The sequence below is a fragment of the Chelonoidis abingdonii genome, chromosome 10 (genome assembly GCF_003597395.2).
Source record: "Chelonoidis abingdonii isolate Lonesome George chromosome 10, CheloAbing_2.0, whole genome shotgun sequence".
In the NCBI taxonomy this organism is placed as follows: domain Eukaryota; kingdom Metazoa; phylum Chordata; order Testudines; family Testudinidae; genus Chelonoidis; species Chelonoidis abingdonii.
The window spans coordinates 80,415,555-80,438,475 of record NC_133778.1 but is presented as its reverse complement, the minus strand read 5'-3'; the positions used below and the strand labels follow the sequence as shown (position 1 = coordinate 80,438,475).

The 22,921-nt window shown below is 63.4% G+C and overlaps 2 protein-coding genes across 3 annotated transcripts; one reads left to right on the top strand and one right to left on the bottom strand.

The window, feature by feature from the left end:
- Positions 1–541: 541 nt before the first annotated feature.
- Positions 542–9,515, top strand: GLB1L (galactosidase beta 1 like). Its single transcript, XM_032791648.2, has 15 exons — positions 542–757; positions 1,320–1,470; positions 1,749–1,809; positions 2,161–2,255; positions 3,952–4,132; positions 4,586–4,644; positions 5,014–5,135; positions 6,066–6,106; positions 6,576–6,694; positions 7,033–7,107; positions 7,184–7,273; positions 7,452–7,565; positions 7,916–8,047; positions 8,336–8,551; positions 8,742–9,515. The coding sequence occupies exons 1-15, from the start codon at positions 558–560 to the stop codon at positions 8,967–8,969; spliced, it is 1,884 nt and encodes a 627-aa protein (XP_032647539.1). The 5' UTR covers positions 542–557; the 3' UTR covers positions 8,970–9,515.
- ANKZF1 (ankyrin repeat and zinc finger peptidyl tRNA hydrolase 1) lies at positions 9,346–22,881 on the bottom strand. 2 transcript variants are annotated; one of them, XM_032791645.2, is made up of 17 exons: positions 22,812–22,881; positions 21,824–21,963; positions 20,916–21,058; positions 20,342–20,451; positions 19,520–19,622; positions 17,480–17,682; positions 16,804–16,919; positions 16,092–16,245; positions 14,517–14,739; positions 14,057–14,158; positions 13,556–13,702; positions 13,257–13,388; positions 12,027–12,351; positions 11,404–11,515; positions 10,913–11,080; positions 10,729–10,799; positions 9,346–10,555 (listed from the first exon to the last, which is right to left on the bottom strand). In XM_032791645.2, exons 3-17 carry the CDS (start codon positions 21,040–21,042, stop codon positions 10,435–10,437), a joined length of 2,214 nt encoding a protein of 737 aa, XP_032647536.1. In that variant the 5' UTR covers positions 21,043–21,058; positions 21,824–21,963; positions 22,812–22,881; the 3' UTR covers positions 9,346–10,434. The 2 variants fall into 2 exon arrangements, with proteins under 2 accessions (XP_032647536.1, XP_074926436.1); XM_075070335.1 differs by lacking the exon at positions 21,824–21,963.
- Between the last annotated feature and the right edge of the window lie 40 nt (positions 22,882–22,921).

Here is a 22,921-nt window from a genome sequence, read left to right as displayed (position 1 = left end):
GGGGCAGCAGCAGGGGCGGCTCCAGGCCCCAGCACACCAAGCGGGTGTCTGGGGCGGCAAGCCGTGGGGGGCGCTCTGCCGGTCCCTGCGAGGGCAGCAGGCAGGTTGCCTTTGGCAGCAGCCTGCAGAGGGTCCGCTGGTCCCGTGGGACCGGGGACCTCCTGCAGGCAAGTCGCTGAATCGGCGGGACCGGGGACCTCCCGCAGGCAAGCCGCCGAATCGGCGGGACCGGGGACCTCCCGCAGGTAAGCCGCCGAATCGGCGGGACCGGGGACCTCCCGCAGGCTGCTGCCGAATCCAGGGGACCGGGGACCTCCAGCAGGCTGCTGCCGAATCCAGGGGACCGGGGACCTCCCGCAGGCAAGCCGCCGAAGGCAGCCCGCCTGCTGTGCTTGGGGCGGCAAAATACCTAGAGCCGCCCCTGGGCAGCAGGAGGCATCTGCACCTTCCCTTCGAGCCTCCCATCCAGGGTGCCCCCCGCCTGTCCCTCCCTCCCTTCCTCCCCACAGCGGTAACGGCCACACCCCGAGTAGCGCAGCCACCTGGGCCTCTGCCTCATGTGCTTACAGCTGCCGTGGGGCCAGGTCTGCGCTGGCGCCCGCTCCTTCCAGGTGGATTACGCCCACGACTGCTTCCGCAAGGACGGCGCCCCCTTCCGCTACATCTCGGGCAGCATCCACTATGCCCGCGTCCCGCGCCCCGCCTGGCGCGACCGGCTCCTGAAGATGTACATGAGCGGCCTCAATGCCGTGCAGGTGTAGGTGACGCACGTGCTCCGGCCGGGCCCCCACGAGGAAGGCTGCCCCCAGGGCCACTCGCCCGCAGGGTGTTGCTCACATGGTCTCTCCAGGTCACGGCTTTCGTCCTGGGGTCCCAGTTCCTGCCCCAAAACCAGAGTCTCATGTGGGGCCAATGTGAGCTCTGATCCCAGCCCTCACCTGCAGCATCCAGCGGCGAAGCCGTGGCCCCTAGCGGCTGGTGACAGCAGCTCTGCGCTGGCTATTGTGATGGCCAGGCCCCTCCAGCTGGCCCGGGGCTCACAGGGGGAATGTCCCACCCCCAGTTCGGCCAGTCGGTCCTCTGGGATCTGGAGAGCTAGTGCACCAATAACTGGATCAGGACCCCCGGTTCTGCGCCACGCCGGGACCCGCACGTGTCCTTAGGGATCTCCCTGCCGTGCTGTGGTGCTTGGCCTTCAGCCACATCCCGGCCCCGCAAGGTCATGCAGACCCCAGAGGCTGTGCCCCCCTCCCTCCCTCCCCCCAGGGCATGCAGACCCCGAGGCTGCTCCCCTCACTGATCCTGACTCTCGTCCCCAGCTACGTCCCCTGGAATTACCACGAGCCGCTGCCCGGGGTCTATGACTTCTCTGGGGACCGAGACCTGGGACACTTCCTGGACCTGACGGCAGAAATGGGCCTCCTGGTCATCCTGCGGCCCGGGCCCTACATCTGCGCCGAGTGGGAGATGGTGAGGGCTGGGCAGAGGCTGCTGTGCCCTGAGTCTGACCCCAGCCCCTGTCTGTCTGGCCTAGGCCCCCCACCTCTGCTGGTGCCCCTCAATCCCAACCCGCAGCCCCTTGCTAGCTCAGCCCCCTCCTAGCTCTGCTGCTGCCCCTGAAATCTGACCCCTTCATGGTGGGTCTCTGATGCAAGCCAATGAGACCTTCCTGCTCCTTCCACTTGACCCAAAACCTCCAAGTCTCCAGAGACTGACGAGTCTCTTTCTCCTCTGGGCTGTTGCTCTAGGGCGGCCTCCCTGCCTGGCTGCTGTGGAAACCAGACATTGTCCTGCGCTCCTCTGACCCAGGTAAGGGGCGTCCCACGGGGACCAGCCCACCGGTCTCCTGTGCTCAGCCACACAGGGTCACTTAGTTGGTGCCAGGACGCTGTGGGGCTCTGACATTTTCCTGCTAGGCCTCTCCCCATCCTTGAAGCCCCGAATGCAGAGCAGCTTGGCTCTTTCTCGTCCCCATCCCTCCCTGCCGCCCCCTGGAGACGAGCATCAGCCTCCCATCCTGGGAGAGCTCAGAGAGGCTGGCAGGCTCTGCCAGTGCCCTGTGCACAAACCACAGCGGGCTCATGGCTCTCACATGAACCCTGGGCCTGCCAGTGCAGTCAGAGATGGGGGGCTGAGCCCAGTTGCTGTCTCTGCTCCCAGATTATCTGCAGGCCGTGGATTCCTGGCTGGAAGTCCTGCTGCCCAGGATCAAGCCCCGGTTGTACCAGAATGGAGGGAACATCATCAGCATCCAGGTGGGTGGGGTGGGGGGCTCAGAGTCCCTTCCCTGGCTCACTGCTTCTTTCCAAGGCTATCCCAGCACCCCAGAGCCCTCTGTCCTGTCCCCCACAGAGCCCCCTGCAACTCCTATTGCTCTGGAGTCCCCTGTCCCCCACAGAGCTCCCTGGCCCTGTTCTTACCTGCACAAAATTCTCTTACTCGCACGCTCTGGGACATCCCACCTCTACCTAGTTCCTAGGGCTCAAGGTGTAACCCGGTTCATCTAGGCACCCTCCCCCTTTCCCAGTTCCTAGGGCTCCAAGCGCAAGGCACCGAACTTTGCCCCTCCATGGTCTCCGGGCTCAGAGCACACACCCATTCCCTGTCCACTCAGGGCTTAATCTTTTGCAGGTTTAGGGTCTTTTACCAGTGAAAGAGCCTCACACAGTAATATCCCACCTAACCTGTAGCACATGCTACACATATGCTGCTCACCACTCCCAATAGGACAGATGAACTTTTCCCTGCTGGCCAGTAAGGATCGGGTCCATCTGGGGGACTCCAGTTTCTGCCCAGTATCATTGGCAGGTGTTGAGGCAGCTCTGGGAGCTCTGATCTGGGGCTGTGTCGTGGAGCTGGTTCCCAAGAACTTCCTTTTGGAGCCCAGGTTATAGAGTGAAACTTGAGTCTTGCTTAGCTGCACCTTAACCAACCATGATCCTAACATTTTACTAACCAACCCTAACACTGTAGCAAATTCTCTAACCAATCCTGCCCCAGCACCTGCGTTAATTCACACCCGGCAATATTAATTATGTAACAGACAGAAACAATCAAAGAACCAGACCGAGAGCAGACAGATGAACCATAGGGAAGTGGGACCATAAAGATAAAACAGTGAAGAAATGAGGATTTCACACCCACAGCTACTGATAGGTGGTTTCTTGCCCGAGGGGTTTTCTGTAACCAGCGTAAGATCCGTTTCTGTATCTGGTGACAGTGGGGGCCATGCGGACGGGGTCTCCCAGTGTGACATTGTTTTAATGTAATTAGATAGAATGTGAGGATGGGACTTCCTGCTTCTCAGCTCATGGCTGCTGCTCTCCTAATATGGCAGCAGACAAAGGCCTTACACTGTAACCCCCATCGCTCCGGAGCCCCCTGCCCCTGTACCTCCCCCCACCCCCGAGGCTGAGCTGAGCCTTCCAGCTGCAGGTCCCGGTCAATGAGACCCAGAGGCTGGGGCTGTGCAGGGGGAGCCACGCGTGGGGGGCACTGGGATGCCAGCATGAACTGGAGCTACTAGCTAAAGCCTGCCCCTCCCCCCCATCTGTCCCTCTCTGGGACCTGGATTCACCTCCAGGGGTGGAGGCAGGAACCATCCCCCAGCCATAGGGGGCAGGGCTCAGGGGCACTGAGCCCCTCAGAATAAGTGAGGGAGGGACTGAAATAGCAGGAGGGATAGGAGGGGGCTGCAGGTCGGGAGTGAGGGGCACAGTCAGAGCTGGGGGGAGCCCAGGGCTGGGCTAGCAGGGGGCTGTGGGTCGGATTGAGGGGCGCTGGCAGAGCTGTGGGGGGAGCCCAGGGCTGGCAGAGCAGCGGCAGTGGGGCTGAGTTGGGGGGACTCATCCCGTCTCTTGGCTGGGGCTGTGCAGGTCACACACACACACACCCCCCCAGCGGCAACCCAGGTCCCATGGTGCCGCCCCATCACGGCTGCCCACCCCGCAGGTGGAGAATGAGTATGGGAGCTACTCCGGCTGCGACTACGACTACCTGCGGCACCTGCGGGCCGCCTTCCGCACCCGGCTGGGGCCCGACGTGCTGCTCTTCACCACCGACGGCAACAGCGCCGCCGAGCTGCGGTGCGGCACCCTGCAGGGGCTCTACGCCACCGTGGACTTCGGGCCAGGTGCCCCTGGGTGGGGGCTGGCTCAGATGGGGGCCAGAACAGCAGGGGACTGGGTCAGATGGAGGGCAGGACAGCGGGGAGGCTGGCTCAGATGAGGGGCAGGACGGTGGGGGGGGCTGGCTTGGACAGGCGACAGGATGCCGGGGGAGCTGGCTCGGACGGGGGGCACGATGGTGGAGGGGCTGGCTCGGATGGGGGGCACAATGGCAGGGGGGCTGTCTTGATGGGGGCAAGATGGTGAGGGGAGCTGGCTTAGACGGGGGCAGGATGGGGGGGCTGTCTCGCAGCAGGGGCACAATGGCAGGAGGGCTGGCTTGGATGGGGGGGAGCTGGCTTGGATGGGGGCAGGATGGGGGGGCTGGCTTGGACGGGGGAGGTGGAGAGAAGGGAGGCTGATGGACGAGCCTGATGGGGCACAGGGCCCATGCTGACCTGCCCCCTTCTGTCCCCCAGGCCCCAACGTCACAGCCGCGTTTGCCCCTCAGCGACTCTATGAACCCAAGGGACCTCTGGTGAGAGTGGGCCCTGTGGGCCATGGGGGGCAGGTGCTGCCTAGGCCTCTGGGGGTTGTATTGGTTGGGGGGTTGGTTGTGGCAGGAGCTCTGTGCTCAGAAGGGCTCTGGGGGATGTCGCTCTGGGGCACGGGCAGGCTCTATGGGGTGTGGGGCCTGGGCTGGGGACTCCGTGGGGCACAGGGGGCTGGGCAGAGGGCTCTGGACTCTCGTCTCAGAAGCACCTGCTGCATGCTCAGTGCTAGGGGGTGGCGCTGCCCAGTGCCTGGAGCGACTCCCTCTGGTGGCTGCTGGGAGCTGCCTGGCCCTGGGGCGTGGGGGGCCCTGGCTGGCTGCGGGGGGCTGTGGGTAATGGCCCGTCTGCCCCAGGTGAACTCGGAGTACTACACGGGCTGGCTGGACTACTGGGGAGAGCCGCACGCCAGCAGCAGCCCTGCGCAGGTGGCTCAGGGTCTCCAGGACATGCTGCAGCTGGGAGCCAACGTCAACATGTGACTGTCCGGCCGCGTGGGGGGCTGGGCTGGGGGGTTGGCCCTGGGCAGGTCACGCTCAGAGTGGGGGCAGAGCCCCTGGCCATGTGGCGTCTGCTGCGGCTGCTGCTGGATCCCAGCGGGCGCCAGGCCCCCGAGGCCTGGGGGTTTCTCTGCCCAGGGCTCTGTGGGGAGGTTCTGCTGGGCCCTGCCCCAGGGCTGTCATGCTGGAGTTGGGGGGTGGAATTGGTGCTGCCAGGGCTGGAGGGCCAGGGCCGGAGGGCCAGGGCCATCCTCTGCTGGGGTTTGGCCAGCCCCACGTGCTATCCTCGGCTGTGAGGTGCAGCTGGCCCTGCCTTGGGGAGCCTCGTGCGGCCGGTGCTCTGGAGCTGCTGCCCAGCAGCCCAGACGTTCCTTTGTCCCTGGTTCCCCATTTCTGCGCTACCCCCGGTGCCCAGGCGTCCCCTGGCTGAGCCAGGTGCCAACCCTGCCAGGCTGGTTGGTGCCACAGCCCTGGCACGATTCTGGCCCACGCTGCACTCCTTGAACGGGGACTGGCAGCAAAGGGCCTCAGGGACTCCCCCAGGTGGGGGAGAGGGGCTCCCCCTTCCGTGCCCCAGGCAGGAGGCCCCAGTGCAACCTGTCCTTTCCTTCCTGCCTCCCCTCTGCCCCACCCCAAGTCTCTCGGTCCCCGTCTCCCCTCCCATGCTCCCCAGAGGCTCTGGCCCTTTCTTTGGGCAGTAGCCAGCTTATGCAGCTGGCTGCATTTGGTGATTTCCAGCCCACACTGCTGGCTCGGTCCCTCTGGGAACTGGGGTTCCCCCCTGGAGTCAGGCCAGGTGGGCTCAGGCAGGAGGGGGGGTGATGGGGGGACCTGGAGGGAGGGGCTAGCCGCTGGGGGCTGGTGGGGCTGCACTGGGCTCTGATGACCACCTCTGGGTTATCATGTAGGTACATGTTCCAGGGAGGCACCAACTTCGGCTACTGGAGTGGTGAGTCCACCCCTCACCCGCCCGTGTGGAGCAGGGGACCCATGGAGGGCACAGGGCTGGCGGGTCCCTGCACGGCTGTGGTACCTGGGCATTCACCCACCCTACCGGGGTCTGGGCCAACGAGACCCGCCAATGCCCGTCCTACCGGGGCCCAGGCTGGCGAGCCCCCTCTGCCCGTCCTACTGGGGCCAGGGCTGGCAAGCCCCGTCTGTGCCCACCCCTGGGTGCTCTCGGCTGTCAGCAGCGCTGCACTGGCCCCCTCCTCCCAGAACGCGCCAGGCCATGGTCCATGTGGGTTCTGTGCCGCGGGCCAGGCCCGATTCCCACAGAGCTCCCAGCAGTCCCTTGCCCTTGCCCCCATCTCCCTGGGCTCGCCAGGCTGCAGCCCGAGCCAGTGGGGGGCACCGTTGGGGCCCAGAAAGGGGCATGGCTGGGCCCAGCCCTGGCTCATGGCACCTGCCTTGGCCAGGTGCCGACTACAAGGGCTGCTACAAGCCAGTCACCACCAGCTACGACTACGACGCGCCGCTCTCGGAAGCCGGCGACCCCACCGAGAAGCTGTTTGCCATCCGGACGGTCATCGGCAAGGTACCGAGCCCAGTGGGCCAAGGGGGGAACCACCCTCACCACTGCCTGGCACCTCGCGGAGCCCCGGGCAGAGCGCAGAGCTGGCGCTGCTGCCACTGCCAGTGGTGCCAGCACCGTAACACCCTGCTCACTGTGGGGACCGCTGGGGCGAGGGCAGCTCTGCCCTGGCAGGGCAGAGGGAGTGGGGCACCCCCAGCAGGCGCCCTGGGCTGATGACTCTGAGCCCAAAGAGCTGGGGTGTCAGGCATGGCTCTGGCCCCCTGCCCCCCTTCCATGGCATCGGGGGGGGGGGTGCCCCAACCCAGCCTGGCTGGCTCCTAACGGGGTTTTCTGTTCAGTTCCAGCCCCTGCCTGAAGGTCCAATGCCGCCGGCCACCCCCAAGTATGCCTACGGCCACGTGCCCCTCCGGAAGGTGAGTGGCTGCCCTGGGAGCTCCCCCACCCGCCCCAGGAGGCCCCCACCCACCCCGCCCCTCTCCTCTCTTGCAGCAGGGCGAGGTGCTGGAGCTGCTGGACGTGCTGTGCCCTGGCGGGCCCATCCGGAGTCGGTTCCCCCTCACCTTCGAGGCCGTGAAGCAGGTGAGGAGGCAGGGGTGGGCACAGGGTCCTGGCGCCAGGCTCCTCACCTCTGCCAAGGCTTTACCTGGGAAGGCAGGTGCTGGGCCTGTTGCAGATGGGAGGCCCTGGAGAGGGTTTCCCATGAGCAGCTCCTTGGCCCCCTGCTCCCATGGGGCGCTCATCCTCCAATCTGCTGCAGGCTCATGGCTTCGTCCTGTACCGGACGCGCCTGCCCCGGGACGTCTGGGATCCGGCCCCTCTGAGCGCCCCTCCCAACAGCGTCTGCGACCGCGCCTATGTGCTGCTTAACGGGGTGCGTACCGTCCTGCGCCGGGGCCCCGTGGGGCAATGCCCAGCCCCTCTGTGCAGCAGGGGGGTTAGTGCCTGTGGGGTTGGGGGTGGCAGTGCTGGAGCCAGCCTGGGGTGGGGGCTGTGCCACCCTCACAGGGGTCTCTGCTTCTTGGCCCCCGGTGCCTGTTGGCCTTTGCCCTGGTCCCATCCCTGCTATGGGGCGGATCTGTCGGGGGCATTCACCCCACGGGGTATCCAAATGGGAGGGAGCCCTGGGAGCTGGTTCAACCAGCCCCCTGCTGGGGAGAGTCCCTCTGGTTGTGCCGGGGGGCTCTGGTGCTGACCCGATTCCACACCTCTGCCTGGCGCCAGGAGTACCAGGGGAGGCTGGAGCACAACGGGCAGACGACACTGAACCTCACGGGCCAGGCTGGCGCCAGGCTGGACCTGCTGGTGGAGAACATGGGCAGGATCAACTTTGGTGTGAACGCCAGCGACTTCAAGGTGAGGGGCGGGCGTGGGTGCTGCTGCTGCCAGGTGCCCCCTGGGCCAGGCATCCTCAGCACCTGCCGCCCCTGCAGAACTAGGGAGGGGCTGGGCAGGGCTGGGGCAACAGCTGGTGGCGCCAGGCGCAGAGCAGGGCTGGCCAGCTCCTAGGTGGAAGGCCCCTCCTGGCATGACCAGGGTTTGCCCTGTGTGGGGAGCAGTGGGCATGGGGCAGCTGAGGGGGGCAAACCCACAGGCAGGGCCATCAGCTCCCTCCCCACTGGTCTCCTGTCCCCATGTTCGCAGGGCCTGCTCCAGAATCTCTCCCTGGACTCGGCTCTGCTCAGCGACTGGCTGATTTACCCCCTGGACGTGGACTCGGCCGTGACACGGGGCTGGCCCCTGCCCACCCCCCAGGCTGAGGGGAGCAGGGCCGGGCTGGGGCCGGCGCTCTACACTGGGGCCTTCCAGACCCCTGGCATCGCCTGGGACACCTTCGTGAAGTTCCCCGGCTGGAGCAAGGTACCGCGGGGGGCCGGCTGGGGGCCAGGCTTGGTGGGCAGTTCTCCCACTGAGACGTCACAGCTGCTCACTCCCACTGCTGGGGGGCAGGGGAGAGGGCACCGGGCGGCTGTGTGGGGTGGAGGCAGTGGGGCAGTGTGCCAGGCTGAGAATGCCCCCACACACTAATGACCTCTCTCTGCCTCTCCAGGGCCAGCTCTGGATAAACGGCTTCAACGTGGGCCGGTATTGGCCAGTGCGGGGCCCCCAGCAAACACTCTTCGTGCCCGGCTCACTGCTGAGCGCCTCGGCCCCCAACAACATCACCCTGCTGGAGCTGGAGGGGGCGCCCCCCAGGCCCTTCGTGCTGTTCCTGGACCGGCCCCTGTTCAACCAGACTGTCAGTGCCCGGGCTGGGACTGAGCTGCGGCCTCCCTAACACAGCCCCCCAGTGCCTCCTGGGCCCCCCAGGGCTCCCCCAGCTGGGCAGAGGGCAGAGTCAGCTGCAGCTCAGGTGCCTTTGGCCATCCGCCCCGGCGATGCCCAAATCCTCTGGCCCCACCAGGCTGGGGGAGTCCTGCCGGCTGAGCACAGCCCAGGGGCTGTGGGCTGCCCCCACTCTCACTCACAGGGTCCATTGCAGCCAGAGGAGGTGGACAGCCTGGCTCCTGGTGAAGCAGCTGGTACTGGCTGGGGCAGGGCTGGGCCTGTCCCTCTGTCAGCGGCAGACCCCAAGTGTAGCCTCTGGGGACGGGCAGGTGCCTGCAGCAGACCGAGCCAAGACCCCCGGAGCCCCGCCGAAGGGAGACACGGTCTTCACTGCCAGCAGCTTGCCCTTTATTGCCATGTGTGCTTGGGGCCGAGGGGGTGGGGGGTCATGGAGGCAGCACGGCTAGGGAGCTGGTTTCCTGGCTGCCGGCTCGTGCCCCCCCAGGCTGGGCACCAGGGGTTACATTTTATTACCCGTTAAAAATCTTGTGCCTTCCCTGCCCTGTCTGGCGTGTTGTCTCCCTGGCGTTGCGCCCGCCCCAGTGTGGTTCACAGCGAACCTCATGGGCCGTGAACAGCTGACTGACCATTGGGGCTCCGGGGGGGGCCAGCCGAGCTGCCCTGAGCCAGAGCCTGGGGTCAGAGCTTTGGGGAGCACACAAGGGCCACTGGGGGGCTTGCTCAGGGTACTGGAGGGGAAGAACTGGGCACCTGTCTGCAGCAGGGGATGGCAGGGGGCCTATATCACCTCCTCACCTTCCTCAGGTCCAGCTGCAAGGGCCGCCGCAGGCTGGGCTGAGCTGCAGGGCAGGGGTCTGAGTCAGTCACTTCAGCTATGCCAGGCCCAGAGCAGGGGAGGGGGCCAGCGCACCCCCTGGGTAAAGGGGAGGGTTAACGGGTGTCAGGCAGGGGCCGTGGTGCTGCAGCGGGCTCCCACCCGAGGCAAGGAGCTGCTGCCCATGGGGGGCCCTGTTCTCAGCCAAGCTGCCCGTCGCTAACCACCCACTCCCTGGCTTGTGGGCCACAGGGAGCTGGAGCCGGAGCCGGAGCCCCTCAGGCGTTTGCACAGCACCACTGTTGTGCCCTCGGGGCACTGCTGCCTGGTCCCTCCTCCATCGCTCCCCCAGCTGCAGCCTGCTCCCCCTGCCCCAAAACAGGGCCCTACCCCTTGTGTGACTGTGACGCTCCTGCCCCGGGGGTGGTGCTCGTCCCCCCACTCAACCCACCCTGGGCTCTGATCCCCTTCCCCTCAAGGCAGAGGGCTGCCCCCTGGGCTGGGAAGGAGGCTCAGCCCCCCAGGAGTGCCCAGCGCCTCTCCCTCCCCCCCCAGCACACAGCAGGCAGGAGGCGACTGTCCGTTTCCGTACAAGCCCCCTTGTGCGTGGCAGCCCTCTGCCTTCCCGGCGGTGTGGGCGCTAGGGCGGGCCGGCGCGGCCCCGGCGGTGAGTCTGCAGGCAGGCCGTGGAGCAGAAGGAGAAGTCGAGGTAGTGGAAGGGGATCCGGCCCAGCAAGGACTCCCCGCACTGCCAGCAGCGCCTGCACAAACCAGAAGGTACTGCATGGGCAGGGCCCTGCCAGCAACTGGAGAGGGTAGCTGGCAGCCCCGCCGGGGAACGGTGCCTCTGTATCTCCTCCCTCTGGTGCCACCCCAGCCCTCTCTCCCCCTGGGTACCTCCCCCCAGCAGGTTCAGTGCCCAGGGCCCCCTTACCTGGTGTTGGCGAGAGCCGCACCCATGTCCTGCAGCTGGGCAGCCAGTCTCCGCTCAGCAGCAAGGACCCTCTGAGGAGCAGAGAGCCGGAGCCTCAGTGAGTGGGGTGAGCCCTGGCTGGGTCTGAGCCGGGGCAGGGTGCCCCCCATGCAGGGATGGGGAGTCTGGGCACCCCAGGCCTCACCTTCTCTCGGTCTGGCAGGGCTGCAAAGCGCCGCTTCTCCTCCTGCTCTTGCGCCAGCCGCTGCTGCTGCTCCCTCAGCTCCTGTGCCCGCTGCTTCCGCTGCGCTTTCTGTGCCCGCTGCTTCTCCAGCCGCCTGGCCTCCATCTCCGCCGTCAGGGGCCCGGGCACCTGGGGCAGGACAGGCTCTGTCACCCCAGGCGGGGGAGGTCCTGGCAGCCCCTCCCTGTCTCTGCTAACAGCCCCCACAGCTGGCTTGCGCCAGACAGGGACTGGGTTCCTCGCACTGCTCCCTCCTCCCAACTCAGAGCAGGGCAGGTGCAGCCGAGGGGCAGGGCCCCCGAGTTGGTGAGGGGGACCAGCAGCCTGGAGCCGAGTGTTGGTCCCCAGGCAGGGCTCAGGCACCCTGGGGTAGGGGGATTTGAGCTCCCCCCAGCTATCCTAAGGTGCCAGGGAGGGATCTCAGGGCTGGAAGGGCAGCGGGACGCACCCACCTTGGCCCGCCCGTAGTCGTACTTGGCTGGGTGATCCACCATGAACTTGCGGAAGACGTTGCGTGTCGACTTGTCGGCAGAGACACAATACGGGGGCCGCTCCCGCCAGTCCCTGGCAGCCAAGGGGAGAGTGGCTCAGGGCCAGGATAGACCAGGGTTTGCTGCTTCCCTTTGACAGGCTGCCCCCCCACGCCCCCCCTCCTGCAGGACAGGCAGCCCCATGAGCCGCTGCATCCTGGGAAGGGGGCCCTGCCCCACCCAGATCCCAGACCAGCCCACCCGCCCAGCTCGCTAGATGCCCTGGGGTGGGGGAGGGAGGGAGAGCTCAGTGGTTTGAGCAGTGGCCTGCTAAACCCAGGGGTGTGAGCTCAATCCTTGAGGGGGGCACTGGGGCAAAATCTGTCAGGGACAGTACTTGGCCGTGCTGTGAAGGCAGGGGGCTGGACTCAATGACATTTCAGGGTCCCTTCCAGCTCTAGCGCGCACACACGCGCACACACTCTCTCTCTCTCTCTCTCTCAACAGGCTGCAGGCAGAGGGCAGCTTTCCCCAGGGCCCACCCGCAGGGGCAGCCTTAGGGGTGGGTGACTGCCCAGAGTGCTGGGCTCAAGGGGTGGCTGTACCTGAGCGCAGGGTCAGCGCCAGCCTCCAGCAGCAGTCGCACAGCTGCCCCCTTCCCTGCCGCAGCCGCCACGTGCAGCAGGGTGAAGCCGGTCCCGTCGATGGGCTCGCTGAGCAGCAAGAGGAGCCCAGGGACTGCATGTTTGGGCTCCGAGCCCTCACTCTGCACCCTGCCAGGGTGGCCTTGGGACTGCCCCATGGCACCATCCTCGCTGCCTGCTGGGGGTGCCTCACTCTCTGCCACACCCAGGAGGCGTCGCAGCGTCCCCACGTCCCCTGTCTTGCAGGCTGTGAACAGGGTGTCGCGGAGCTGGCCCAGGAGCGTTTCTGGCAGGAAAGGACAGATGAGATCACAGCCAGCCCCAGGGCCCCCCACCCCCTGCACAGGGCCTGCACCTCTGGCACTGCCTGAGCTGGCTCCTCCCCAACCCCAAAGCCAGGAATCTCCCCAGGGAACAACCTGCTCAGGGACCCGCAGAGTCTGACCCGCGTGGCACACACCAGAGTTCCCCCCTCCCGTCACCCCGGGTGTGGCTAAAGCGTGGTCCAGGATGGCACCAGGCCGGATGTGAAGCCAGTGAGAGATGCTGTGGTTAACGACCAGCAGGGTTAGTGAGAGGCACCAACTTCTCATTTGTCCTGTCTCGGCTGGGCTCTCCCCCAGGAAGTGACACACCGCGATCGCCACCTCTCCATAAGAGATGCAGACAGCGCTCCCTAAAGGTCGCAGTGCAAGGGAGTGTCAGTCATTTCCAGAGCTCTTCTCTGCACCTCTCCAGTTTTTCCACATCCTACTTAAAATGTGGACCCCCCAGAACTGGACACAGGACCCCAAGGTCGGTCTCCCCAGGCCCATGTACAGAGGTAAAATCCCCTCCTCTCTACCCTGTTCACACCCCAAGGCTCACATTAGCCCCTCGCTCAGCCCTTTACCACTGACCCCCCAGTCCTTTCCAGAGACCCAGCTGCCAGGATCCAGCCCCCACGGCATGGCGTAGCCTGCAGCCCTTGCTCCCAGGGGTGGGCCATATCACAGCGCAGACTGGGCGAGCTGGATCGCTCTGTACGGTCACCCATCTGCCTCTTTGGCTCCCCAGCCCCTGCTCACACCCAGCAGCACATGGCAGGGGTGAGCTGGGGGGTGCAGGGGGTGGAGCAGCCTGAGCCCACGTAACCCCAACGTGGCACACGTCGGCAGGGCACAGACAGCAGCACGGCCTGGCCTGACTTACCTCCTTTCCCCCAGGGAGCAGGCTCTGCCCCAGGCCCTTCCTGAGGGTCTGTCACCGTCTCTGCTCCTGGATGGGGTGATGAGCCCTCGGGCTCTTCCTGGCCTCTTGGCCCCTCGGCACAGCCCCCTGCACCTGGAAGAACCAGGAGAGGGATAGAAACCGGATCCGGGGCCAACACCTCCCTGCCATCCCGGGGGCGTGTCAGCCCCAGAGGCAAAGGCAGGGAAGCCAGCAGCTTCTACCTGGTCATACACCACCGCCACCACACCAAAGGACACTCATGTTAGCCCCGTTCTCACCTCTCCCAACTTTGTCTTTCTTCCTCCTCTTCTTGCGGCTTCGCTTAGGTGTCACCTCAAACTCCCGGAGCTGTAGGGTGCTCAGCATCACATCCACCATCTCCAGCTCCCCAGCCTGGCTCTCCTCCTCCTCCTCCTCCAACGGGGCTTTAGGGGAAGACAGGTGAGATTGGGGCTGGTGGGCCCACCCCAGTGTGCTCTGCCAGAGGCCCCACCCCTTCTCCGCAGGTGAGTTGGGGAAAGGTCCCACTGGGGATGACTGTGCCCGGATCACGGCTGTCCACGATTGCCCCGTGCCCTGCTGCAGCGCACTTATGGGGTGCCCAGATGCCTGGAACCTGCTCTCCCAAGGGGACCCACAAGGTTGGGGCACAAACAAGAGGCAGCTGCTGCCACACAGGGTCCGATCCTGGGCACCCTCCCCCATCCAGGAAAACCCCATGGGGGGGGTAGGTCAGCCAGTGCCCTCCCCACGCGCCAGTGCCCTTCCCCCTCGCTCACAGCTGGCGTCACCCTGCTGGGGCTCTTCCACCCGCGCACATGGCACTTTCCTCCAGCCCTTCTGGGGGACGCCAGCGAGATCCGCCACTGCTGTGTCCTTCCCTGCAAGACAGGAGCCTTGGGTCCGTGGGCCGCCAGTTGGGCCCCGCAGAGACCATCCCCAGACAGAGCTGAGAGCCACCCCACCCCCTTCCATAGCGCATGGGGCATAGCAGGTGCTGCAGACAGACAGAGTGGGGGGGGGAGCATCGCAGCCAACCACCATCCCTGGGGGAGGAACCCACTGCCCCCCACCTAGGAGAATTCCTCTGAAGTAGGCAGCTTGGCACTGCCACCCTGGCCTGGGCAGAGTCTAGAAGCAACGCAAGCCTGGCCTGGTGGCCAGGGGAGCAGGCAATGGGGAAGCAGACCGCTCACACCTCACCCCCCAGCACCAGTGTCCCCAGGCCCCAGTTCTCACCATACACCTGCAGGGTGGCCAAGGCCGCGTGCACCCGCAGCACCTCCCTGAAGGTGGCTCTGCGGGTGCTGAAGGGGATGTTGCAGACGCGGGGGTCATCCTTGTGCAGAGGGGGGTTCCTGCCACTGAAGAGCTGTGCCCGGTTGGCACAGGGGACACGCAGGAAGATGCGCTGGGCTCCCTGCAGATGCTGCACCCAGCTGGCCAGTAGGTCCTGGATGTCCTGGGGGTGGAAGGGGAGAGATCACTGGTAGCTCCCAGGCCGCACCTGCCAGCCCTCCTCTGCACTGGGGCATGGCAAAGCACAGCCAGCCCTGTGCAGCTGTGGGGTGCTGGGGCCATGGGGACAGGGACTCAGGCGTACAGCTTATGGGTTCTGACATTATCAAGGCATCAGTATGGTGCTCGCTGCATCGTGGAACACCAGGGTGTACGTGCAGGATCTCCCATGTACTGCCCCCCAGCCTAGGGACAGTGGGGACTCGTTAACCTTAATGACTGCTCTGATGCCTAATGGGTACGCAAAGGGGCTTGGCTGAAGCCAGGCGTGGGTTTTCTCCACAGCCACTTTGGAGAGAGAGCACTTCCCAGAGGCAGAGGTGACAAAGCAGGACTCCTGGGGAGACACTTTGGAGAGAGAGACCCAGGAAGACAGGGCAGGAGAGGCACAGAGACAAGCAGGTTTTGCAGCAGGGGGCCCGATGGGACCATCCGAGGACTGTGAAAGCCATGGCGGGGAGAGGGCGCCGGCCTGGAAGTGAAGCCAAGCTCTGCAGCAGGAGGATGCTGGACCCCGAGGACCAGGGCCCTACAGAGTGCGCCGCAGTGGGGAGGAAGCTGGGGCAGGGAGATGTGAGGAGCAATTATCAATTCGGTCTAGATCTCATGCTGTGAAGTGAAGAGCAGTGGTGGGGTAGGATCCTGTGTGGGGTGCGTGGTGGTGACCCCAGAGTACCCGGCCCATGGAGGTCTGCCGGGGTGGAGTTTAAGTGATGGGGCATGTCTGAAGGGCCAGCAGTGATCCCTGGGGGCTGGGCAGGGGCCTGTGAGGTCTCAGCTCTCGGGAGGGGGCGCTAGAGAGGGCTCTGTACTTCCACTGTGCACCGGACACCCCAAGCCGGGGCAGCACCTGGACTGTTCAGATGCCAGCGTTTGAACCCCTCACAGCAGTCTGGGGAGCTGGCCTGGGATTGGGGGGTGTTATCCCTAAATGCCTCTCTCAGGCACTGCCAGTGAGCCTGGGGAGGGAGCACCCTGGGGTAGGGGAGAGGGACCCCCAAGCACAGGGGTGCCTATCTCATGCCCCAGCCCCTAAGCAGAGGGACTAAAAACCAGGGTGGCATCCCTGTACCAGCCCCCCAGCCAGGCCCCACGTGCCCCCTCCATCCCCACACCCAGGCGCTCCAGCCATAGGACACATCCTGTCCTGCTTCTACCCATAGAGCCAGCTGCAGCTAAGGCCTTGGAGGGGCTGCTCATGGCCTAGACACCCCCCACCCAGAAGTTGCCCCAGAACTGTGGTGTGGCCAGCAGCGAAGGCCCAACCCTAAACTGGGCCCAGGTGCTCGCCCCCACCTTGAGCAGAGCCACCTCGTTGTACCGCCGCAGCGAGGCGCCGGCCGATTTGGGCATGGAGGCCTGGCCCTGGGCATCGCGCACTCCTTGCACCGTGCCCCGGCGGGCACGCACCGTGTACCGGTGGAAGGTCTTGTGATCCAGCACTTCAGGCCTGGGGGAGAGAAACTTCAGAGTGGGCCAGGGCAGCAGGACCGTGGGGGAACAGGGCCTAAGCCCCACTCGGTGAGGGCAGGCCTGGCCATGGGTCTGTGCAGCACACGCTGAGCTGGGTGTCAGGACTCCTGGGTTTTCTTCCCAGGACTCGCTCTGGGACCCGGGTGAGCCCCTGCCCCTGCCTCCGTACAGAAGGGAAATGAACACTCCTCTTCCAGCCAGAGCACACTGCCAGCTTCGGGGGATGGACAGGCACAAGAAAGATATCTCAGGAGCTGCCGCTGCCACCAGGGGCCTGTGAAGGTTCTGGCAGTGCCACATGTCCCTGGGGAGAGGAGAGACACCTTCTGGGCCAGCCCCCACAAGCAGACAGGAGGCAAGGCTCACCTCACCACGTCGCCTCTGATCCCCTCTGCCAGGGGCAGACATCCCCAAACCACTTGCAAGCCACAGAGCACTCCTTCCCACGCCAAGGCCCTCACAGGATTCTGCCACTGGAGCAGGAGACCCTGCCCCAGCCCCAGCCCCATGCTCATGGCCAGCTTGGGACACTCACCCCCTGAAGACGGCTCCTGCGAAGTGTCCACCGCCTGTCATCAGGATAACCCAACAGGTTCCTGCGCCCATGCTCTGCAGAGATGCCACCAGCTCTGCCTGCTGCTCACCACCACCCTGGCACAAGGAAACCCTCCTGTTAGCAGCCTGGCAGCACACACCCTCCCTGGCCATCAGCTGCCTCCCCCTGTTGGAGCCAATGACCCAGCAGGCTTTGCCAGCTGGGAGCCATTAGCCAGGGGCTCTGCAGGCAGTGAGGAAAGGGGCAGTCTGGGGGCTGACCCATGTGGCAGGGGCTGGGCAGGGAGCAGGGGTTGCCCCTGCCTGCTGGGGCCGGAAAGTTGATCATGGCAGCAGCAGCAGCTCCTATCTGAACAGAGCTCATCAGGCACCAAGTAAAGCCTTGGTTCTGCCCAGATGAGCTGGGCCTGGGCAAGGACCCACCCCCTGCACCTGGGCAAGGACCCTCTGGCTCAGCCTGGATCCTGACAGAACTGGCGCTCGACTCCCCTGCACACGCGGCCAGCTGCCCGCAGGATCACGGGGACAAGGAGGGGTCGGGGTCCCAGCCAAACTCTGTGTGCTGGCCCGACAGGGCTATCCCGGACCACGTCCTGCTCCAGGACCTTCAGCAGGTCACCAGGGATGGGGCTCAGCACTGCCGGGCCATCACTTGCCTTCTTACAGCCCAGCACACAGCGGTAGGCGGAGAGCAGCTGGCCCTGGGAGTTGCGGAACAGGACCTTAGCCGAGCGGGTGCCTGGGCGGAGGCTCTGCTGGCTGCTCCCTGGGTCTGTGTGGTCTCGGGGAGGGAGCAGATCAGACTCGCTGCCCAAATCGGAGTCATCAGAATCGGACCCAGAGATGCTGGAGACGTCACCTGCAAACCAGGCAGAAGGGGGACAGGGGTGTCAGATGCTAAGGCGCCCAACGAAGGCACGAGCCCTAAAACGAAGAGGAGGGCACAACTCCCAGTCCACTAGGATCACAGAGCCCACCTCCTCTACGTCCCAGCTGGAGACCTAGAGATCCCCCGAATGTCCACTGCCCCCTTTACTCCCCCCACAGCCTTCTAGGACACGTGCGATGGCCTCTCGCAGCCCAGACAATGTGAACAGTGTGGAGTCAGCCCATTTGACGCTCGAGGGGTAGCAAGCCTGGCGTATGCTGTGGAGGGAGTGCGCCACGTTATGGGAGGAAGCAGGATCCTGGGGTGGGAAAGGAGTGAGTGTTTGAGGGTGGAGGCATCTGCAGAATATTCTGTTCTCACTGAGGTACCCGTTCATGGCCTGGCCCCACTTGACAGGTCAGAGCCAACCAGCTCCAGGGGGCAGAGGGGCTAGAACTAACCTCACCACAAGAGCATAAGAACAGCCAGACTTGGTCAGACCAAGGGTCCATCTAGTCCAGTATCTTCCGACAGCGGCCAGTGCCAGGGCCCCAGAGTGAATGAACAGAACAGGAGATCAAGTGATCCATCCCATCCCTCATTCCCAGTTTCTGGCACACAGGCTAGGGACACCATCCCTGCCCAGCCTGGCTAATAACCATTGATGGACCTGTCCTCCAGGAACTTCTCTAGTTCTTTTTTGAACTTGTTATAATCTTCGCCTTCACAACATCTCCTGGCGAGGAGTTCCACAGGCTGACTCTGTGTTGTGGGAAGAAGAACTTCCTTTTGTTTGTTTTAAACCTGCTGCCTCTTAATTTCATTTGGTGACCCCTAGTTCTTATGTTACGAGGAGGAGTAAATAACACGGCCTTATTTACTTTCACCACACCTGTCATGATTTTATAGACCTCTATCATATCCCCACCTCCACCCTTAGTTATCTCTTTTCCAAGCTGAAAAGTCCCAGTTTTATTAATCTCTCCTCCTACAGCAGCCGTTCCATCCCCCTAATCATTTTTGTTGCCCTTTTCTGAACCTTTTCCAATTCCAGTCTCTCTTTTTTGAGACAGGGCAACCGCATCTGCACGCAGTATTAAAGATGTGGGCGTACCATGGATTTATACAGAGGTAATCTATGATATGACATGACAGGACCTGAACTCATCCCAGAGGAGCCTCCCACATGGGGCAGGAAAACAAGGGGACCTGGGAAGCAGGCAGCTGCTGGGGAGAAGGTAAGTGTGATTGGTGCTCAGAGCTTCTCCACCCGGTCAGGTGCCACCAGAGAGGCTTCCTGCTGCCTATGTCCCTGCTGAAGGGCTGCGGTGATGGAGTGTGCCACACATTTGATGCCCCCGCCACACTGTCATCTCTCCATCCAAAGAAGGCATCCTTTTTGGGGAGAAAGAAGCAGTGAGTTTAGATCTCCAAGAGCTGCCTAGAGAGGCCACCCCTAGGATCAGCTGCTAGTGGAACCAACAAGAATTGATCCTCCAGCAGGTAGAAAGGCCAGGAGTGGGCAAAACCCTGTCAGGGCCCAGCAGGCAAGATACAAACAGCCAGCTACCTCCTCCAGTGGCCAGTTCTGGGTGAGGAAGGATGGATTGCTCCAGCTGATCCCAAAAGCTGGTCTGGTCAGGAGCCTAACCCCAACGGCACCTTTGGATTGAGCCAGTGACAGATTGTTTTATGTTGCAGAATTTACAGCACAGGTGACACCTGGAGTTGGATATCAACTGGTAATTAAAGGGTGCTTGCTTCGTGCGGCACTCCACCAGCTCAAGTGAGCCCATGACAGCAGCCCTTCCCGTCTGTCCCCACTTACCTGCACGGGTCCTCTCCTCAAACTCCTCTGCTGTGAGTGCCTGGCGCCCCAGCAAACGCTGCTTCAGGTTAAAGCGGTGCCAGTCCAGGCGGTAATGCTCAGTCTGGGGAGGAAACAGAGTGAGAAGGGGCACCCAATACTGATGATCCCCCGGATCAGATGGATGGAAGCGCACCAACCCATGCCCCCAGACTGGACAGCACAGAGGTCTCCTCACCCAGATGCCAGCCTGCCGGAGACTTGGGAATCAGCAGAAGCTGCCTTGCTTTTCTGGCATGTCATGGTCACTGGTTAGCTAATGCCCTTACTGCCAAGTTCCCATCCTGCCCCCAAGGCTGCAGAGACATGGCACCAGCTTTATAAGAGACCGTCTGACCGCCTGGGCCAGGGCTTTGCAGCGTGTGGAAGCTGGTAATGTGGCTAAGCCAGAGCACCCAGACTGCCCAGCTGAGAGCTGCATCCGCAATTTACCAGGGGCCTGAGGAATGCACTTGATTGGCTTAAAATAGAATCAATTGCAGCCTCCCTCATCCTATGGGGGCGGCTGATGGAGGCTATAAAGCCTAGCATGCAATACTCCACCTCGTGACAGGTGGGTAAGCCCAAAATGGAGCACTGCATTTCAGGACCAGTAGTCTCTGGGCTGCATCTCTGCGTATCCAGGCCACAACTACAGAGCTCCATGGTCCACGTTTTGGCCATTCACATACCCATTTCACAGCACTCTGCTTCCCCAGCTCCCTGCTCACTCACAGTGCTGCCTGCTGGTAGCAATGGAAAACACACCACCCATCTGCCTCCACCCCTCAGGCTGCTGCCTACCTGCTCCTCCCTGCTGTCAAACACCCGGGAGCAGGATGAGCAGCACATCCGGTCCGATATCTCTGGGACCCCTCGGGCTCTCTCCTCTCCATCAGCCACCACTGGCTTCTCTGAAACAGAGAGAGGAAGTCAGGGAAGATATGCCACTTCCATTGGAGAGGGACAGAGGGCTATAGGTCAGACAGATCACTCCAAAGCGTGGCTAGAGCAAAGGGTGAAGAGTCAGTCTGACTGTTCCTGACTTTGCCACCCGCTTGATGCATGGTCCTGGGTAAGTTACTTCACCTCTGTGCCTCAGTTTCTCCACCTGTAACACAGGGATGATACCGACCCACCAAATAGGATTAGTTTCAGCATGTGAAGTGTTTTGCGCTCCTCAGGCTGAAGGCTCTTGCCTGGGGCAAAGCAGCTCACAACCAGAGCCCATCACTCCACCAAGCCCCAGAGAGTGGGATACCCCCTAGGGTTGGACTGCAGTGAAATCTCCCTACTGGACACTCTCCCGCCCTCCCCAGGATGCCCCTTGGCTGGCTCTACTGCCCCTCTAGCCAGCTCACTGGCCTTTAGATACTACCTTGCATTATGGCATTACAGTCTGCGGATGGCAGGTCCTCTGAAGAGCAGTTGACGAGGAAGAGGCCGTGCAGGAAGGTGGGATCCTGGGCAGCCTCAAACACAGACCTGACCTCGAGGGGCTGCATTGCTTCCAGCAGGAGTCTGAAGAAGGAATGAGAGTGAGGTAGGGAGAGCCACTGACAGGGGATGAGCCACTGACATCCGGCAGGGGATGGGCAGGAGCAAAACTGCATTTGGCATCATGCCTTGGAGCACACAGCGGATGTCCAGATGGGCCATGGCCAGCCTGCTCCAGCACGGGCAGTTGTGCCGCCCCGTCAGCTGGGGGACACGGGGCAAAGAGCCAGCAGCGCTGCTCTTGGCAATAAAGGTCCCCCCTCCAGGGCAGGGCCGCTGGCTTTGGAGTGAAAGGTCCCAAGTTCTAGCCCTGCAGCCATGTGACCAGCAAGCCTGCCAAGGGCTGTGCCACAGACACCAGGCACTAACCGGCGAGGCCAGTGCCCCACTGCAGACCTGCCAACTCTTGGGAGTCAGGATTTCTGAGTAAGAGACGCTCACATGGCAGGATGTTTTTTTCCAGACAAACAGGAGTTACCGGGCCCTGAACAAAGGAATGTGGTTCCTCCACCAGGCAGTTAATTACAAGATACTTTCAAAGACAATAGATGAGAATTCATTTACACCTCAGATAAACAAAGCTGTCAAGCTAACAAGAGACAAGAGCCTACACTCCAGCAGGGAGGAGAAACTTCATCTGACATAGAAAGGGTGGGAGGGCAACCCACAAATAAACAATTGAATCAACTGGGGGAAAAAAATGAGGAGTCCTTGTGGCACCTTAGAGACTAACAAATTTATTTGAGGACAAGCTTTCGTGGATAACCCACTTCATCAGCTTAATTTTACCTTGAAATCCTGTCAGTCACCCCGGGCGGGACTGGGGCTCCAGCTCTCAGCGCAGGTGGCTGCTCCCCTGCTAGCCTGGGAAGTGGGAGAGGGGACCCCACCGCAGTCCTCCCCCCCAGGTCTGGGGAGGGTGAAGAACCCTAAGGAGCAGAGGTGAGACTGGGGGCTGCGGTGAGGAGGGAGAGGGCTGATGGGTGGGAGGGCTGTATTGATGGAGGTTCTGGGCAGATGGAGTGAGTGCTGGGAGGGTGAACTGAGGGCAGTGGGAGGCAATGGGGGAAGGAGACTGAACTGAGAGGAGTTGAAGGGGGGGGTTGAGTGGGGAGAAAACTGAGGTGGGGGCTGGGGGACAGGATAAAGTGCTGGGCAGGAGACAGCAGATGTGGGGGTGAGAGCTCCTGCAGCCGGATATCAGGGGGTAGCCGTGTTAGTCTGTAGCCACAAAAACAAGGAGGAGTCCGGTTTCCATATCCAGCCCATGTGGGGGAGCGGGCGACACTAATTGTCCCCACATGCAGCTTGGGAAGGGACAGGGTGGGGGCCGAAACTGGCCAAAAACACACAATTCAATCTGGGTTAAATTTAGGGGCCAATCTCTGGGTTTCTGAGGGTCCGACACACGATTCTCAATCTCCTGAAGGTGGCAATGTGGTTAGCGGGGTCAGCGCAGGCCAGGGACGGCCCACGGGGACCATGTGCCCTGACTGCCGAGCACAGCCTGGGGGATCCCCCCCCCATTGGCCAGGGGATCCCGGGAATTCCCGCCCCCCCATTGGCCAGGGGATCCCACACCCCACCCCCATTGGCCAGGGGACCCCGGGAATTCCCGCCCCCCCATTGGCCAGGGGATCCCGGGAATCCCGCCCCCCCATTGGCCAGGGGAGCCGGGGAATCCTGCCCTTCCCCCCATTGGCCAGCAGTTTCCGACCGTGCCCCCTACGGGGCTGGCGGGGCGCTGAGAGCCCCAGGCCGCGGGGGCTGCGCTCACCTGTCCCGGGGGGCAGCGAAGACGGTAGCGCCTCACCCGGAAGCCAACGACAGACGCACCGTACGTCACATCCGCCCCACTACGGAGCGCCGTGGAGGACAACCCTGTAG

What these genes read in the sequence shown, in the direction of transcription:
- ANKZF1 (XM_032791645.2), bottom strand. Translation starts at nt 21,042, where the DNA reads ATGCAGCCCCTCGAGGTCAGGTCTGTGTTTGAGGCTGCCCAGGATCCC. An exon ending in TTGACAGCAGGGAGGAGCAG is followed by an intron (nt 19,623 to 20,341) that starts GTAGGCAGCAGC and finishes TTTCCTCCCCAG; the next exon opens with ACTGAGCATTACCGCCTGGA. An exon ending in GGCGCTGACCCTGCGCTCAG is followed by an intron (nt 11,516 to 12,026) that starts GTACAGCCACCC and finishes CTTGGCTGCCAG; the next exon opens with GGACTGGCGGGAGCGGCCCC.
- GLB1L (XM_032791648.2), top strand. Translation starts at nt 558, where the DNA reads ATGTGCTTACAGCTGCCGTGGGGCCAGGTCTGCGCTGGCGCCCGCTCC. An exon ending in CACCGTGGACTTCGGGCCAG is followed by an intron (nt 4,133 to 4,585) that starts GTGCCCCTGGGT and finishes TCTGTCCCCCAG; the next exon opens with GCCCCAACGTCACAGCCGCG. An exon ending in TGAACGCCAGCGACTTCAAG is followed by an intron (nt 8,048 to 8,335) that starts GTGAGGGGCGGG and finishes CCATGTTCGCAG; the next exon opens with GGCCTGCTCCAGAATCTCTC.